Source organism: Scardinius erythrophthalmus, assembly GCF_964197995.2.
Source record: "Scardinius erythrophthalmus genome assembly, chromosome: 1".
In the NCBI taxonomy this organism is placed as follows: Eukaryota; Metazoa; Chordata; class Actinopteri; order Cypriniformes; family Leuciscidae; genus Scardinius; species Scardinius erythrophthalmus.
Window position 1 is genome coordinate 47,165,148 of NC_138221.1, and position 19,464 is coordinate 47,184,611.

The 19,464-nt window shown below is 37.5% G+C and overlaps 3 protein-coding genes across 3 annotated transcripts; 2 read left to right on the forward strand and 1 right to left on the reverse strand.

Annotated features, from left to right (window-relative positions):
* The first annotated feature begins 1,073 nt into the window (after window positions 1–1,073).
* apol (apolipoprotein L) lies at window positions 1,074–8,358 on the forward strand. Its single transcript, XM_081381408.1, has 6 exons — window positions 1,074–1,204; window positions 1,305–1,462; window positions 4,690–5,277; window positions 5,458–5,493; window positions 5,667–5,762; window positions 5,853–8,358. The coding sequence occupies exons 2-6, from the start codon at window positions 1,452–1,454 to the stop codon at window positions 6,781–6,783; spliced, it is 1,662 nt and encodes a 553-aa protein (XP_081237534.1). The 5' UTR covers window positions 1,074–1,204; window positions 1,305–1,451; the 3' UTR covers window positions 6,784–8,358.
* On the reverse strand, window positions 7,701–17,903 carry LOC308696084 (uncharacterized protein; the record flags this gene model as incomplete). The annotated part of the gene is made up of 3 exons (XM_081374457.1): window positions 17,837–17,903; window positions 8,481–9,260; window positions 7,701–7,795 (listed from the first exon to the last, which is right to left on the reverse strand). The coding sequence occupies exons 1-3, from the start codon at window positions 17,865–17,867 to the stop codon at window positions 7,701–7,703; spliced, it is 906 nt and encodes a 301-aa protein (XP_081230583.1). The 5' UTR covers window positions 17,868–17,903.
* A 1,005-nt stretch (window positions 17,904–18,908) lies between these two features.
* Window positions 18,909–19,370, forward strand: sult3st1 (sulfotransferase family 3, cytosolic sulfotransferase 1; the record flags this gene model as incomplete). The annotated part of the gene is made up of 3 exons (XM_081374468.1): window positions 18,909–18,953; window positions 19,046–19,212; window positions 19,282–19,370. The coding sequence occupies exons 1-3, from the start codon at window positions 18,937–18,939 to the stop codon at window positions 19,368–19,370; spliced, it is 273 nt and encodes a 90-aa protein (XP_081230594.1). The 5' UTR covers window positions 18,909–18,936.
* Window positions 19,371–19,464: the final 94 nt, after the last annotated feature.

Genomic DNA, 19,464 nt, shown 5'->3' on the forward strand with positions numbered 1-19,464 from the left:
TGTCTCTCCTTTACTCTTTTTTCTGGAGTTCTTTTCTTTCAGCATTTGACCTTCAAATGTTTAAAATATAAAGTCTCATGAAGACAGTTTGTTCTTAATGACATCTCCAGGACCAGGGTTGAAATCCACTTGTTTACAATGATAAACGCAATGATTATTTGTAATCTATAGTTAAAAACACTTTTTGGTATTTATTTTGATCTGCTACATTTATGTTCACAGATAAGTTGGCAACATTTTAAATACAGTACAATCTAACTTCTAACTTGATCAGCAGAAGGATGCTCTACCATCTTCTAATTGTTAGCATGTCACTCTGGATTTAAAATAAAATAAAAAATAAAATAAAGGATTACTTCATTGAAATCAAAACGCCCCTCCATTACAATGTAGAGGTTGTGTTGTCTGGGAATGCCCTGAGAATTAAATAATAATGATAAAGTTAATGCACCAAAAGCTGGTAGGCCTGTTATGCTTAGAATGGTTGCTGCTTATGTCGTCACAGCTGTACTCCATAAATGGCCCAGGATTGACATGTTTTGCTAGTTGTCTGTAAAATGTAATATTTAAATGCAAAAAAAATAAAAATAAAATAAAATAAAAGATACAATCTGATACTGAGGAACAACTTTTTTTTGCAATGCATGCAACAATCAACATGACTTCATTAATTTAAGTCTTTCTGTTCTATTTTAAGACATATTCCATGCCTTAATTTGTTTAAAGGTTATTTAAGATTTTTACAGATCCTTTTAAGATCTGCAGAAACCCTGTCATATCGAATGCTAATACATATCTTAAAACATGTCATAACTTTAACTGTTTTTAAAAAAAATCTGGCATCTCTTACAATTAAAAGCCGCTAACACAAACCCACAATTGTTTAAACAGCATAAATAATGCAACTGCCATCGAATCCATCACTTTCGAACACACGCTAACATCATCCGAAATTAATTTAAATATAACTTGTACAAGCGCAATTAACAGCAGTAAGTACGACGCACGTGCGTATTGTAAACACGATACTTTGCGCATGCGTGGTAACATGCGTGACGTCACCGCGCTACAGTCTGCAGCGAGGGGTCTATCGAGCTGTGGAATGTCAGACACAGACAGTCATCACCATCAGTACATCCAGACAATGCGCCATTCATATTGTCTAGGGCCGGTGACGTGACTACCGAAAACACTATGCTAACATGTGAGAGTGTTTTTCACGAGAGTAGCCTTACTGTTAAGATGTGCATTTGACCGTTTATTAACGCACAATTCTTTTGAACCCTTGAACCTCTGTGCTGAAGGGCGGAGCAAAGAAAACGAAACTTAAACCTCCGGAGCAAACTTAAAAGTCCGGAGCAAAAACAAAAGATTTCCTGCTTTCTCAACTCAGTTTGAAAAGTGTCATCACCAAAGCTTACCATCAGTAGACTACTCTGAAATAGGCTACAATGGGCACCAGGTGGGTACATTTATTATTTATAATTTTTTTAATCACCTTTTTTTTCCATAGTTTATGATTACACAAAGTTACGTCCAAAATAAAAAGACATGTCAGGATGCAATCAAACAGAAAAAAAGACAGCAACTTTAAATTCTGTTTTCAACGTGAATTAAGAACTTTAGGCTATAAGCAGTTTGTGGAAGTTTTGGAAACAAACACAATTTTCTTCAGATAGATAGTCTATCACAAAACAACAGCCGAGAATGCAGAAAAACAAGTTGGCTATTTTGTATCTTTCAATCAGTTTTGTTTGGGTGTGGGAATTTAATGTTCTTATTAAGCTCTGACAGAGTTTCATAACCTACTGTTGTGCAACACTCTAAAATGTGCTAAAGTTGTTTTTTTACCCAGACTTCTGTGATCTGCCTGTTGTTGGGTGATTTTCACATTGTTGTGTAACCGCTGGGTTAAGGTTCACTCACAGTAGAAATGATGCTCCTCCTCACAAACTAACCAGCCTGCTGGGTTATGTAGCTAACCCACTGCTGTGCTGCGTTCCAGTCCACTTTTAGACACGCACTTGCAAACTTCCCTAAGCACTTCCCCTCGGGGGAATCCCTGCCGCCATTTTGAAGTGCGTTCCACTTCGTGAAGTGGACGAGGGAAGTTTATATGGACAGACCCTCGTTCCCTCGATTTTGACCGAGGGAGCGAGTCTGCTTCAAATGTACACTTCAGGCACCTATATGTCCCACAATGCAACACGATTGTGACGTCACCGCATATCTCGTCTAATCACCACCACACAAACAACTCTATGATATATTAATTATAATTTTTTTAAAATTTAAAACAACCCAAACACACCTATAAACATTTGGATGCTGCATTAAACAAATTCTTAAAGGGAAAAAAATGTAAATAATAAATCAACTCCACAGCTGATTCCAAGTGATCAAGGGCTTAGGACGTTCCAGTTCAGCCCATTGCAGTTTCCGCCAGTAGTGGGCACTCGCAATGACGTACATCCGAGTGAACGAGAGGAAGGGAAGTTAGCAAGTGAAGGGCATGACAATTTTGGACTGGAACGCAGCCCTGGTTTGCCAAACCTGTGTGGTGAACAAATGAGTCCTACCAGAGAATGTCTAATAAGGGGAGAAGTTCCACTCAGTAAACTTCCGGCTTCTGAACTGGTTGCAGTTCCACTCTGGTTTCATACGAGGGCGCTCACAGGACGAGTGCATCATGAATGTCTATGACGCCATACCCATCAAAATCCACTTTTCTTAGGATATAATTTTTTGTCTAGTAATTTGAATGTTGTATTCGAAAGGAGATGCAAAGAAATTACACATTGCGGGGTTTTAGATTTTTTAGAGTCACTTATTTGCTTTAAAAAGTCTTTTAAAATGTCAATGACGTCATACACATCGTACGACCAGAGATACTGCTTTACGGCAATCTTTCAGTCACCTTGGTGCTTTCGCGCTCTGCACTTTCTTTTCTCTCGAGGCATCGACAACACAGCTGACACAGGTAAACACACGTGCTAGAAGAGTTTTTGTTTTGTTTGTTTCTGGTCCTGCTTCGGATGCCTCGATGCCATCAAGCGGTATCTCTGGTCGTAATCAGTTCTTCACTGACCTATCAGCGTTCATTAGCAGAATGCTAGCGTGTTACGGGCAACAACAACTCAACCTGTAAGAAATCGAAAGGACATTAAGTACTCGTTCATTCAACTTTCGACCTATAACCCATGTTGAACTTGCAAAACCTTCAATCGAATCTGAGATTTCTCAACGGCAATCGGGTGAAAGAGACAAATTTAGCCGTCTAGCACCATAGACTCCCATTCATTTTGCACTCATGGGCGATCGCCCCCCAGTGGAACTCTGGTGGAACTACAACCAAAATTCGGTACAATAGGACTTAATAGTGAGTGGGCAGGCTCTCCGTAGATGGGCTCTGGTCCTACTGAAGAGATGAGTCCGAGCTTAGGACCCAAGCAATCCGATTAGTTCAAAGCACGTTTTATGGGTAATCGCTTTAGTGCCTGTGGTTACAAATCATACAAAGTCACTTTATTATGGAAGTCCCCCTATATGAGTACTTCAGTAGGACTCATTTGTTCACCACACCTGATCGGCGGTTTATAAACGGCCATTTTGTCCTGAGAGAAAACTTCCTGAGGTGATGTTCCTGATTCACTTTAAGGTTTGCATTCACTAAATATCAAATAATGTTCTGAAAAAAAAAACATCTTTAGTTTAACTTTTTAATGTTTGCTAATATTTTTTCACATCTGCTAGGTTTGTTTGCCTTGCAGACCGAATTAAAGATTTGACGTGGCCATATTTCACATACAGCCGCGACACGTTTCAAAACAAAATCAGCTACCATGACTTGCACTTGCACTCTCAGACTACATGTGTAACATGTACTAACCATAGCAATAACAGTAAATTATGCATAATTACATAATCCTCAACCAAATCCTAATCATACCCTAACCATATAGTAAGTGACGTCACTTGCAGAGGAAGCGCAGAGGAAGCGCAGGTGACTGAGAGAGTGCAAGTCTGATGGTCCAAGTGCAAGTCTGCAGCCAGACACTGCCATACTTACATTGTTGAATAATGGGGGTGTTCGACGGAAGGTTAAGCTGTAATCCGACAGAGGAGACGGAAAGCATTTTTCTTCTTTAATATCACTTAGCAAACGCAATATATTGTCTGTATCTGTTGAACCATAATATCCATTCATTTCCAAAATAGACAGGTTTTATTAATATATTAGCCTATATATAAATAATTTATATAAATTCAATTAATATATTTAGCCTAACATTTGATACAAGAAAGATGGAAACCATGGGTCAAAAATTTACCCAGCTTTTAGTCTAAATGAGCTGACATTAGGTTAAAATGTGTAACCCATGTGTTCTGTCCAAAATTTACCCAGTGTTGGGTTGCCAATTGAGTTGTTTAAAAATGTAAACACACCACAACAAACTGTAGTCTACAACTTAACATATGTTAGATCTTAATATGAACTACACCAACCAAGAATAGCCCTTCTGAATGGCAGGAAGGCAACATTTCTCTGAAAATCTGCTCTGACTGCTCAGAATGACCTACTAAGTAGTTTAAACTTATGATTAAAATATTTTGAAATGCATTAAATCACATATTTATTCAGATAGGAAATATCATTGTTACTATGTAAATTGCTCTGTTTTGACACAGGGAACAATTACAGGAGCTCCTGTCTGAGTATGTAGTGGACACACTCAACTACATTCAGACAGTGAGCGACTTCTGTGACAAACAACAAAAATGGACCCTTCAGAGAGAGACAGAGCTGGAGAAGATGAGAGACATCAAGGACCAAGCAGACAAAGTCAGTCTTAAGTTTGACCATGTTCAGCGCTCAGAGAACAAAGCCAAGGCTTTTGGGGAGTACCTGTGGAGTGGTTTAACTCAGGTCACGGCTGACTCCAGACTCCAGGAGCTGGAGAAGGAACTGGGTGCCGTCCTGAAGGACACACTTGAGGGTTTGGAGAAACTTGACAACTTCCTGGATGCAGTAGAGAAGCTCACAGTCACCTCACTATTTGTCTTCACTGGGCGGAGCTTCTTGCCAAAGGCTGAGAGTCCTGAAAGTGTGCGATCAGTCATCACAGCTGCCAGAATGGCCTCTCCTCTCCTTATCCACTTTAAACGAAATGCAGAAACCTTCTTCCTTCCATCACTCAGTAACTTGGACGTCCTAGCTTTTCAATTAGACAAATACATACGTATCACAGAAAAGATCTGCGAGAGAATGGAGAAAAAGTTAGTACTGACATTCATGCAATGTTCATTTAAAAGGATAGTAATTTGATAAACATGTTAATACACACAGATTATCACAGCAATCTCAATGGCATTTACTAAATCAACTAATTTGAAGGTTTAGGTCCATAGTTACATCAATAATTAATATTTTGTTTTTACATTTACAACCCCTCACAGATCCAAGAGTGTTTTGTGGACTGAAGATACTTATAGGCAAGTATTATAAGTATTAGGGTAATATTGGGGTAAGATTTAAACATCTTCATTATTCATCATAACCTATAGGCCAAACTGAGTGGATCATTCAACCTGAATTCAAAGATAATTTGCTTTTACGACAATCTTTAAAATATAGTCTTTGTTAATCCTACTTAAACTCTTTACAGATGTAAGAAGGCTCAACCTGTGAAGTTCAGCTTGAACTTAAGTGAGGACTCCATGAAAAAAATGCTTGATCATTTGAAGCAGTTGTGCAAAATAAGGTGAGACCTGTTTTTATGATCCAATGTTTTCTTCACACTGGTGCATCGTGAAATGTGGCTGTAAACTGTATTTTTTCTATTAATATCTAGGATGGACCAGAACACAAAGCTGACCTTCATTTTTCAGGACCACGCTCTGCACTTCATTGGTTTATTCAGTAAGTGTCGCTCTAGAATGGAGAAGTTCCTGTCAGACCTGGAGGAGAATGCAGTTCAGCTGGACAAGATGAAGATGGGGGCCAGTATCTCCACTGTGGCTGGAAGTTCGGTTGGGATAACAGGGGGTGTTTTGTCCATTGTTGGTCTTGCTCTTGCCCCTGTCACTGCAGGAGTGTCATTGGCTCTCACTCTGACAGGTGTCGGTCTGGGGGTGACCAGTGGGGTCAATAGCTTAGTCACAGGCATCACTGAAGCAGCAGTCAACAGTCACCATGGGAAAAATGCACAGAACATTTTTCAGAGATACATGGATGATGTGGGGAAGATTTTAGACTGTCTGGAGCGGGCCTGTAGTGAGCGTATAGAGGAACCCAATGTTGTGGATTTGTTTAAAGCAGGACAGTTGATAGCTCGTGCAGGAGGAGTGGCCAAAGGTATTGATGCTCTGGTAGATGCAGCTTCAGCTGTTAAAGTACTCAAAACTGAGGAGGTGATTGCGACTGCAACAAAGGTCGGGCTCCAGGAAGCACAAAGTGCTCGCAGCATTCCCAAACTGGCAGCAGACCTTCCCGACATTGGCCAGCTGGCAAAAGGGACGCCACTAGCTCTCTCAAAGTCTGCTAGAGCTGGATTCATCACTCTAAATGCCCTCTTTATTGGCTTGGATGTCATTTTTATTTGCAAAGACAGTATAAGTCTGGCCAAAGGGAGCAAGAGCGAGGCCTCTCTGCTCATCCGCTCCAGAGCAGCTCTATGGAAATCTGAACTGGAGGCCTGGCAGAAGGTCCATGATTCCTTATGCATAGGAATTTGGAGGTTTAGAAAGAGTCAGGAGGTGTTGGAACAACTTTTTCTTCCTTAAAAAGCTTTAAAAAGTATGTTTGAAGATTGAGAAGAGCTGAGATGAGCATCAATTAGACCAACAGTTAGACCTGCTGTCCTCGAACACATCAATTTATCAACTTAACACTTAGTTTTTTTTTTTTTTTTTAAGCTTTCTGGTTTGTTAATAATTTATAGCACATGGCAGATTCATCTTTTGGGAGTTAAAAATCCTTGCATACTGATGGAAGTCTGAGCTGAAAACTTTGTGTACATATGATTTACACTGTCAAATATCACATATTTTATTATAAAAGGTAATTGCACTTATGTGTGTCTTATGTGTCACGTGTTATTTGCTCTTAGGGTGTGAGAGTTTCAAGTGCTTCAGTTAAACAATGACAGATCAAGTGATATTATAAAATGAGTGTATAAGCATAAAAGGAAATTCTGAAAGATGCAGACTGATTGTATCAGAGGACTGAAAACTAATGTAGCACTTTTAGCATTTTTACAGTAATTCTGGCCAAAGCATTTTGTCAAAGACAAGAATGAAAAGAAGAAAATAACAACTTTTGCACATTAAAGGAATTTTAATTTATTTAAATTTAAAATTGAAACCTCAAAACTGGTATCTATACACTTTTAAATTGTTAATGTCATAATATATTCTTTTGTTACCATGACAGAGCATTTTCACAAAAAGGAAATGTTTGAATGCAAAACATTACAACAATGTATTAAGAGCTTTGATATTGTAAATCATTAACAATAATTATGTAAATAAAGTGCCTGAGCATGCTTGTGTTCCTCATTTGTAAGTTGCTTTGGATGTTACAGGTTAACTCTGTAGTGTCTGGATCAGGTACTACAGATGAGAAATGATGATGGCCTGGCGTCTGGTGGTGAGTTGCAGGGGTGGATATGACTGTTTTATCCTGAGGTCCTTTTCATCGTTCATTGTTGTTTGCAGCTCTGAAGAAAGTTACTTCTGTCACTGATAGGCAGGTCATTGTTATAATTGTATCTAGTTGAGGCTTTCTGTTCCTTACCTGTAGAAAACAAGAAAAACATCCTAAGCGTATTGACTTTGACACGAGCAAGAGTGCTGCTGTTCGTGATTTGGCTGTAGTCATAAAGCCGCAGTTAATCAGAGAGTTTGATAAACTTGTTGCTCACATTTTATGTAATATTCAGTTACTTTCTCTGTTTTTGCTTCGCCAACGAAAATTATTCTGAACTAATCTAAACAAAATCAACCGAGCAGCACACATTAGTTAACAGATCTATCTATCTGTATTTTTTGAAAGCATTGAACAATGAATTATCTAAGACATTTCATTATCAAGCTAAAATATAAAAGTATAGGCCTAAATAATAAAATATAGACATATTGGCTTATATAGACATGTTGCCTTTGGCGTGCTCAGTTGGGGATATTTGGGGATATTTAATTTAATTAATCAATCAACAATACTATTGATCAGCATTACCAAACGTGGACGTTTTCCACTTGAAACAAACATTTATGTATTATTTTAATTTATTACGGTGAAGCTGCTTTGATACAATCTGTATTGTGAAAAGCGCTATATAAATAAACTTGACTTGACATATTTGAGGTTTTTATTCTCATTTAACTTGTGTTCAGTACTTTTTTCACAAATATAACTCCACATGTTTACCTTTTTTTAAACAATCAAGAAGATTAATAATATTTTAAGAATATTGTCTTACCGTCCAATATCTGTTGGTCTGTTCTCCTTCTCGACCTTCTTAACTCCTTTGCCTTCAATGACTCTCTCACTTTCTCTATGTTCTCTTCCCTCTTCTTTCGCTCTTCCTCCAATCTTCTCTCTTCTTCAGTCTCCATTTCTCTGGCATGTTCCAGCACCTTCTCACTGTAGAGCATAGTCCCTCCATTGGTAGCCATCATTTTCGTGATCTTGGCCAGAAGTTCAGCCACCTGGTTCTCACCTTCTTTGGAATTGCTGTACAGAGCATGAAAACGGCCTCCACATTTCTCAACCAGCCTGTGTAGCTCCACGTTCAACTTCACTTCTTCTTTTAGGGTGGAACCACGTAACAGTTTTCTGTCTAAGACTGTGAAGAGCACCAAACTGCAATTCCAGGCTTCTGGACCAAACAGCTCAACGTGTTCCTCCACGGCACGGCACTCACGCTGGGAGAACGAGAATGACAGTGGTACCACCAGCAGCAGGGCATGGGCACCAGGCTGGCACAGACTCATACTCCTCATTATCTCCTTCTTCACCGTCCATACTGATGCAGAGGAGCCATTGACGTTGAACCATTCCCAACCCGGGGTGTCAACAACAAGCACCTGCTGTCCTCTCACCAGACCCTGACACGGGAAACTCTCTCGAGTCTTTACCCCAACCTCATCAAAGGCTTTCTTGCCCAGAATGGCATTACCAGCAGCACTTTTCCCAGCTTCTGTCACTCCAACCAGGACCAATCTCAGTTTGGGAGAGTCAGAAAGATTAATCCCTTCTTCTGTGAGAAAAAAAAAAAAAAAAGATACAGACATGACAAAATTTTTATTATCAGAGCAAAACAAAACAGGCTTTTTTTTTTTACAGCATACATCTGTTCATTTTGAAATTAAAAAGTGTATTTAGAACCCATTCAGTTTATTAGTATTGTTACAGAAATCTGACCAGTCACCCGTTTCAATCATGTATGACTGGCAAATATGCACCAAATTAAGTTTATTAGTTTGTTTATGTTGAAACGATGCAATCCAAATGGATGGAAATTTTTATATGTAATTCAAATACATCAATCTTTTGAATGTAGAATACTTGATTATCATAAATCATAAATCACGTGAAATCATAATCAATCACCCCTTTAAAACAAGCATGTAATGAGTAGGCTAACGACCACAAACGGAAGGAAAATTGCGGAGTAAAAGTACCTATACATCACTTAAAATGTACTCAAGTAAAAGTAAAATTACACAATTTTTAAACTACTTAAAAAGTACAATTTCTGAAAAAAACTACTTACATTAATTACAGTAACATGAGTATTTGTAATTCGTTACTTCACACCACTGCTAATATCCCTATTGTCCTTGGCAACATGATCATTTGGGTATAACTGAACCTGGCACTACTTGGATGTCTCTCATATCATCAGTCATCACACTGCAAACTCGCTCTCTCAGTTCATACAAATCCAACTAATCCCATCTTGCATCTCTATTATCGATTGTGATGACCTCAGAGGATTTCAGTATTAATATTATTATAATATAGTTGTAGTGTTTGTCTTGTTACAAGGATGATTTAGTATATTGCAATGGGCTATTTTTTTATTAACGGAAGCCTTAAGGGACTGTTCGGTATTTATGGAAGGGGCCACCGGAGGAAAATAGGGGAGGGTCATGTCTTTTTATTCTTTGTTGAGGGGAGGGTCATCCAACTTTTTTTAGTGGGAGGGTCACCCAACTTTTATATTCATTAAAACAGCAACATTTCAAAGTGGCTTGTTTGGTGCTATTTTTTTCCATTTAGCTCCATGTTGATCTCGCGTTATCAGCCCCTCTTCGATATCAGATGGGTCTGACCCAACAAAAATCCAGTTTGGCGCTGTTTGACAGTGTCGCTTCAGTTCGCGCTTAGAAAAAGTGCATCATGTCAGAACAGAATGCCAAAGAAATGTTTACCCGGCAAAGCTTTAAAGCACGAGCAAATAATGAACTTTTGTTGAGTGCACAGTGTCCTGTGAGTGTAACTCTACCGCTGCATTAACATGTGATGTGAACGTACGTCGAGTTTAACAGTATTGGGACTGAGGCGCCAGAACTGCTGATAGAATGTGCGCTGTAGCGCGATACTGCATATTTTAGTTTCCATTCTTATTTTGTTTCCACGATGTGTAAGATGTAGGGCTACCACCAGCCGCGGCGCTACCATTGGGCCCGGGTGGGCATTTAGGTCCGGGCCCACCCATTTTCTATAGCCTATGGTTTTGTACGTTTCTTCATTCGGATCTATTTGCGATGATCGATCCAAATTCTAAACAAACAGTTTACATGCTTCGTCCTTGTTACATTATTCATTAAGATAATAATTAATAAATGCACGCATAATTATCAGTGAACTTGATAAATGTTGCAGATATGTTTTACATGCATGCACAAACAAATGCCTTTCAACTTGTGTGTGCAAAATTCAGAATAAAATGAATGTGCAGCAATTTGTACAAATACAGAGTCTGTAGGCCTACTGTGTTGTTAACATTAAATAAGCTCATTTAGTTTAATTTTTGTTAAAATATAATAATGTTATTTTTTCATCTATGTTGATTATGAAAAGTGAACCGCACACACGAGTATACGCAATATCGAGAGACATGGAGCGGGTCAGACATGATTTTGACCACTTAATTAAGTTTTGTTTTGCAGAAAACGTTTTTCTTAAGTGAATTTCGTTTTGTATAAATTGTATCTTAATTTTAATAAAAAAAATGTATCAACCAATTGCCAAATATCAAATATAGCAGACAACACAATCATAGAGGCGCCCGCGTGGTCACTTGCACTGCTCGTAAACAGGAGCGCATCTCATCCTAACTTAACGAAACTCAGCATATGCCTCACATACATGAAATATATCTTAAGAAAGCTTGAAATGTCTTTTTAACAATTTAAAACGAAAAGAAATAGGCTACTCTCTGGTTATGTAATGATGTGCATTTCTCTCTATAGGCGTGTTCACTACGGAGATGGCGATCGTCAACTTCATCTTTACAGCTGTTGTTGCTGTTAATAAACTAAAAATAATAGGCTTATAATTTTATTAAACAATAAATTAAATGAAATTTTTATTGTATTAAAAAAGCAACAAAAAAAATCTGTTTATCAATATTGTGTGTGTGTCGAAATAATTTGTCCGCAGCTGCTCAAAAAAAAAAAAAAAAAAAAAGTCAAAAACCCCACTGTCAGTGTTTTGTAAGGAACAGGCAAATATGTTCAATAGCAGGAGACATTTTAATTGTTTACTAATAAAACAGTTATTTTTTATGTCAGTGTCGGCTAGACAGATGAAGTTGACGACTCGCGATCTTCGCAGCGCTACCACATCTTTAAATCACTATTAGTAGGCTATTATTTAAGTTAACATAAAATACGTAGACCTACACCACAAAAACTAGTTGAGGATAAATTCGTTAAAATTGGGCGATTCCAGTGAATGGACGTGACATTTGCAGTCAAAACTTAAAATAAAAATTCTCAGAAAATGCATTTATTTGAAACGTCTGAAAGGAGTCAAGACATTAGAAAAATATCAGTCTACACATGCGTTTTATATTTAATATGAGGGAAATACACATGTGACGTGACACAAAAAAATCTTTAACTTCTAGGTGGCAAAATATTTTTTAGTAATTCTATAAATTACACTGTGCAAACCAAAATATATATATACCCACCGGATGAATAAAGATCGGCCTCCACAGAAAATTCAATTTTATATTATTTTTATTTTATTTTTCGTGTTTGCATTTCTGTGAAAAAAAATAATAATTTACGGACGTGACAGTTCTCCATTACGCACGGACATGACTGCTCTGAAGCGACTTTAAAAATTGCACAGAGACCTCAAACAGAAAGCACAAAGCCTTTCTTTAAAGTAAATTTCGTTTTTTTATTAATTTTATCTTAATTTTAATCAATGTTTCATCTGGATTTAATAAATAAGAAGTAGTCTAAATATAGTAGAAAATAGATAATCATGACACGGAGGCGCAGGCGAGTGAACTGGACTCTTGTCTCATAAATGAACCGAAACTCAGCGTAAGGTATGCTACTTGCCTCATAGACCTGAGAAATATATAGAAAGCTTGAAATGTCTACTTTTAAACATGCAGAACAATTCAAAATGAAGGAAAACAGACTGCTTTCTCTTTATGAAATGTGCATTTCTCTCTGGCGCGTTCTGAGACGATCGCGACGCATCGTCAACTTCATCTTTGCAGTAGACACAGAAAACACTTGTTTATTAAAAACAATTAAAATGTCTAGCTATATATGACATATTAACAATCATTACTTTTGCCGGTTCTTTGTGACAGCTTTTAGATGCTTTATTCGCAACGCCACCCACATGTTGAACGAGTCACACCGCATCAGCACCAAAAACAAGTTTTTTTTTCAAATCTAAAATAAACAAGTAATAAAAACTCAGTGAGTGTTTTAGCGGAATTTTCTGACGTCATGGGATCACAACACTAAGAGATAGTAAATCTTTTCCTGGATTTTTTTTTGTGTGTTCCCGAGATTAGACCTTCCTTAACATAATGCCGAAAACCCGAAGTCTCTAGGTGGTCTGGTTGAGGAGTAGATAGAAGTGCAAGATTGGTTCGCACCAGTGGCGGAACTAGAGTTTTATACATGGGGTGGCCAGGGGGTGGCCACTGCTACTTGCGGGGGTACACAGTACCAGTGACGTGCGGTCTGGGTAGGCAAACTAGGCACTGCCTACCCTGCCAAAATTCAAAAATAAAATGGTTTATTAAATAATAAACTTGTATTTGTATTTTTACTGTTTATTCTTGTGATTTATATATGCAATATGTGTGTTATTCCAATTATTTAGACGTTATGATGACAAATGTAGCAGTTACGCATAATCAAATAAAAAACAAATCGTAGAATAAGCAGTGCTTTTACTGTCCATTCATTGCAGACGGCAAGCGAAAAACCCATGTTGCGCATGCGCACTTCGATCCTGTATTCTTTAACATGTACGTCAAAAAGCACATCTCTGCTGTGCCTTTGGACGTAAATATGGTATGCCCGTAACATCTCCGTAACATATCAGACATGGACCAATTAAAATCAAGATATTACTGGACATTTGCGCAGCTAACGTGATTAACGTTACACACCACAGATAGCCTACATGCCTAATCCCCGCGGCAAATTCAAAGCCAAAATGACAGCACCAGAGTTAAAAGGTCATCAGAGAGTTAAATGTTTTAAATTGAGAGCCAGAGACTGTGCAAACTGAAGGCCCGTAAAGATGAGTTTTACAAAGCTGTGATCGACGTCTTCATGAGGAAATGGCGGCGGATGAATTTGATGTAGGCTACAAATAATCTACCGATTGGTGAGTCAAAAACTATTTTGGGCTTAATATTGAATTGATAAATATGGTTGAATTAATGCAAGCCATTTGACTTCATATTCAATTGAGCGGTGTGTGATTTTACTTTTACTTTTGGCCGCTGTGCAACAATAAGGATTAATGGTTGCATTCTAATGCTGAAGTGGAGTGGACATAAACTACTGTTACTCGCGGTGTGTGCCTGTGCCGCTCTTGTGTGTGTGCGACGTGCGTGTGTGTGTGTGTGTGTGTGTGTGAGAGAGAGAGAGAGAGAGAGAGAGAGAGAGAGAGAGAGAGAGAGAGAATACACGCGATATACATCCTGATTTGTACATTTCTTGATATGCCGCGCTTGTGCGTAATGTTTACTGGTATTATTAGCCTTTAAACAATAAATCAGGTAATATTTCATAACTCAGTGCCTAGCCTCTTTAAGACATCACCGCACGTCACTGCACAGTACACACACACACACACATACAGTGGAAAAGCTTATGGAAGGAATTGGGTCACTCTGTTTGTGTCTATAAGTGCTGAACATCCAAAATATTTGCAGAAAACAAAGCTGAAGCACCAATGAGATAAGATACCGTAGCATGTGTCTGTTATGAACTGCTGCATTTATTTACAAAAAAACCCTCACATTTACAATTTTTTTTTTTAATTAGATATAGCAGGCATCAAGCAGACATGTACTTGAAAAATTTTAACAATTTTATTGCCCATCAATATAAAATCTTATCCTAGGAAGATTTAATACAACATAATTATTTCATTATAATAATTTATAATTATTCTTTCTAATTATAATTATTTAATTTATTTATTTTTTTTGTGTGTTGATTTTCTGGTGAACTATCCTTTTAATCTGGCAAAATCTTCTCAATTTAAATTCCTGAATTTGGTATGTGATTGACTGCCTGTGTCTGGTAGATGCTCTGAGCTTTTGATGGTTCTGAAGTCTGACCACACTGACTCTGACTAGCCAGTGGTGATGCAAGGGCTGGGGTCTGTTTGCATCTGATCTGCCTGTTAGTCCAGTCATTTTAAGCCAAAATGGGGGTCAACCTTGAACAAATTGCAACAGAAGCAAACTCAACTGATTTTGTATCCTCAATATGTCCTAAGTAAGGAAAAACAAGTCCCGAAGAATCCCATTAGGGGAAAGTTTAGAAAAAGACCCAAATATAGCCTATTCATTCTTTCTCTCACATGAATAGGGTAAAAATTAACCTTTAGATATCACCATGAAAATTACTGAGTTGATTACTTACATCAAGACAAACAAAAAATGTATTACAAGTTTTTTTTTAAATTGTTTGTTAACATGGACAAATGGTGCATAATCTAATTATGTATGTGCTAATTTGCATAAATACCACAACAGATCTAAACATTGGGTATAGCCAGGTGAAAATGTCTTGTTGAATCTTGTTGACATATAACTGTAAAATACTTAATGTTAATGTCTGAATGGAACCCATTTAGGCTACCCATGAGCATTAATACATAGAGGCAGGAAGTACTTTTTAAGAGATTGAGTTTTGGGCTGGGTCTGTGGGACTGTTTCTGGGGGACGAGTCTGAGGGGAGAACAGGAGACAATGGTAAGGAGAATGCAGAAGACAAAAGGTAGGTAAAATAAAAAGTGAATCCCCAGAAACAGTTTTCAAAACTTCCCCTAATGGGATTCTTCTGGACTTTTTTTCCTTACTCAGGACATATTGAGGATACAAAATTATTTGAGTTTGCTTCTGCTGCAATTTGTTAAACCTTTTTTCATAAAATGACTGGACTATGTTTGTGCTTATTAAAAAGAACTCTTATAGCCTATCTCTCTTTCTTTTCATGTTTAATTGACCCTGTTAAAAAATATGCCAAATTTAAAATATGATTCAAATCATATTCATATTCCAATCATCAATTACCAACATTTTTATCATAACTATTCTCCCAGTATAAAAAAAAATGGTGTTTTTGGTAATTTTCACAATTTCATGGCACCCCAGAATATTTTGTTGTATGAATATCTGAACATACCAAAGAACAGACCCTGTGCTTTAAAAAAAAAATCTGTTTTATTCTAGCTTCATGCGTCTTTTTTATCAACACTTGAATGTTGGCAAGTTTCATAAAAGCAACATGATCAAAAAGCTGAGAAAATCGCATTTTTATCAAAGACTACATCTAGATCAGATTTAATTTAATGATGATCAAAACACAGTAGATCGAGTCCATCAGCACCCTACACCCATAAAGCTTCACAGTCCTAGTGATCGCATTATGATATCGCTTGTTTCTGCTCTTCTTTGCCTCCGTTTTGATCTCCTATCCTCACATTAGCTAGAACATTTGTATACTGTAACGTACACACGGCAATGTAGCCTACTGTATGCGTGTATTAGGCCGAATATATTCGGAGCAAACCCCCCCTGATGCTAAACCTTAAAAACTTACTTCAAATATGATGTTTTCTTATTCGGTGAAGTTCGGGATCTTGCAACTATCTCTCGTGCTCTGCTCGTCCGTTTGAAAACACGCGCGCGCCGCGCTGCCGGCGAACGTAATTATTATTTTTTTAAATCAGCGTCAGCAACTGCCAGTAGCAAATAAAATTTTGGGGTGGCACCCGGGGTGGCCAATCGCATGTCAGGGGTGTCCAGTGCCACCCCGGACCCCCCTCTGGCTCCGCCACTGGTTCGCACAGACAGAACAGAAATCATGAGTTAACAATCGCAATTTTGTCCGGTGGAAAATTGCGCTAAAAATCGTGATACGAACCGAATCGTAGGTTTGGTCTGTCGTTGTAGCCAGATGAGAAAGCAAGAGTTTATGGTTTAAAAAACAAACAAAGGCTATCTGAACATCTTTGCCAAGCGCAAACCAGTACAGAATTAGGCTAATCAATAAATTATCGGGGAGGGTCATGCCTTTTTTCACAATCATTTTGGAGGGTCATAGAAAAAAAATATTGCTGGCGAAGGGAGGGTCATGTCTTTTTTGACAACAGATCTCAAAACTCCTCCGGTGGCCCCTTAAATAAATAACGAACAGTCCCTAAGATAAATTAAATCAATATTTTTTCCTACATATTTGTTGTCGGCTTTATTTTACAATAATGACTTGTTGACTGTATCACTTACATGAGGGGAAAGCTGAAATAAATGTAATATTAAAGCCACTGTAGCTATTTTAGGAAATAGCCTAGTACTCATAAATAATATTCTCCCACCTCCCATATGAGTGGTTTCATTTACCATACTGTGTAAGTTACATTACTTTTTGTGTTGCTTGGTTTTAATCAGTAGCAATAAAGACAGTAATAAAAAGGCTGTATCAATATCAGCTGCTGCTGGCTATTGAAATGATTGCTCCCTCGAGAATAATATTGTATAATGAGCACACACCAGGTCTGAAGACACTAATTGCTTCATTATGTTTTTATTTGGTGCATGACATCGATATGGAGGTTTAATAGAGGTCTATTTCATTAAGTGTTACAAATATCACATACTATAGGTCTACCTCTGTTGACCAAACATATGATGAATGTATCTTTGGCCTTATTTCACTGCCATGACTGACTTCAAAGCTGTTAGGTAAATTTGATAGCAGTAAGACAAATCTTTTTGACTATTATTACGGTGTTACTGTACTGCTAGCTGTCACTGAAAAATCAACATCTGAATTTGACAAATAGCCTACATGTCTTAAATGTACTATTATCTCTAAACAATCCCGTAAGAAAATGTAGTCAAATTGGTAAGATCAGTAAAATGAAATAGTCTATTTTATCTGTGACAGTTAAAGTCTATTTTCTAAGACATTATATGCAGGTAATTATATAGGTAATTTATGTTTTTTTCCTGTGGATAGTCTTAAAAAAAAAAAAAAAAAAAAACCCATAGTTTAACTCATTACTATGCAAGAACTTGTACATCTAGAGTTTACTGACCATGACTGTGTGATACTTCAATCTCATCCATTCTCTTCCAGTCTGTTCAGCCAAATGTGCTGCTCTCTATAAAAGAAAATAATTATTTCCTGATTTCCTGATGGACTGTGACATATTTCATCTGTCCTCTTATCTAAATGTTGTTTTCTCTGTACATTGTCAGCGCAATCCTGGGTCAGTTCTGATCAGGCTGTTTACAACCTCTTTTACTGTCATATCCAAAGTACAAACTAAGACCAAGCCTTGTTACTGAACATTTATTATTGAACATTTATGCTGTTTAAGAACTAAGAATATGTTCTATTACCACTTTTGTAATTCCCTTTGTTCTCCCCTTTCTAATGACAACGCATTATGAAAATAAATAAATAAATAAATAAAATAGATAAAACTTTTACTATTTCACGACAAACTCCTAGAGGAACTTGCATGACAACTGGTCCTGGTCTGCTAAATTTGCTACTATAAAGATATGTGTGTGTGAATTATTTGGTTGTTTAGCCTACATACTGAACCATTTTTTTTTTTGCAGGTAGGCCTACAATATGGACACAGAACATCATGACTTTAATTTGTGAGGACACAACAGACAAAAACATTTCCAACAATCCTGAGAAGATGCCGTGGTTAGAGTACCGTGGAGGCATACCTGACTATTCCTGTGTTTGTGTAAGCCACATGTTTGGTTATATAATCAAATGTTAGAAAAAATTTTGTTTGGTCTAAGCTTCATTGCTCCTCGTGTCTTTTAAATGACAGATCAAATATGCGATTAGAAATGTAAAAGACAATGTGGTAATATTTCCTCTATTTCCTCACATCTGGGTCAAAATTGAGACTCCCAAGAGCTTCAAAGATTTTCACCAGCAGTATCTGGAACATTTAGACTAACAGCACATCAGAGTATGTGTTACATTTTTTTTGGACATTGGTTTGTTATTCCTAAAGTTCAGGCTTCTGCCTCATCGATCCTAATGTGACACAAAAGGTAGCTGTAAGGTGTAAGAGAAGTATCCATTCTTACCTTGTGTTTTAGCTGGCAGTTTATCTTGGTTTGATCACATCCGAGAGGGGGCAGTACAACATCCTTTTCCTGACACATGAGGACATGGTCATGGTAATCACAGCCTCAACATATTTGCATAATGCTCTTTAATACAGATTGTTTAAGATTTCTTTTGATACTGATGCATTTGGCTCCACGTTCAGGACAGCAGTGGAGAAAATCGGCATGTTCTTGGGAAAAAATCTGGATGATTATCCTATCGCACATATTGTGGAGATGGTCACTTTTAAAAACATGAAGCAAGACCCAAAGGCAAACTATGAATTCATCCCACAAGGTATATTACTTAAGCCTCAATTCATGCACAAAGGTCAATGTTCAAATGTGTAGACAAGCTGTATCCTTCACTTATTCTGTTATATTTGTTTTGCGGTTGCTGGTACTGCTGGAGATTGGAAGAACACATTCACTGAGGCACAAAAGGAGATGTGTGACCAGATCTTCAAAGAAAGGATGGAAAACTTGTAACTAGTCTCACAAGAAACAGAACAATAGTTTTTTTTTTCTCCCAGTGGAAATCAAACACTATTTAATGGTACAAACAAACCATCGGGGTTACTGA

Coding starts and splice junctions, on each gene's coding strand:
- apol (XM_081381408.1), top strand. Junction 5,494..5,666: donor TGGACTGAAGATACTTATAG/GCAAGTATTATA, acceptor AACTCTTTACAG/ATGTAAGAAGGCTCAACCTG. Junction 5,763..5,852: donor AAGCAGTTGTGCAAAATAAG/GTGAGACCTGTT, acceptor ATTAATATCTAG/GATGGACCAGAACACAAAGC.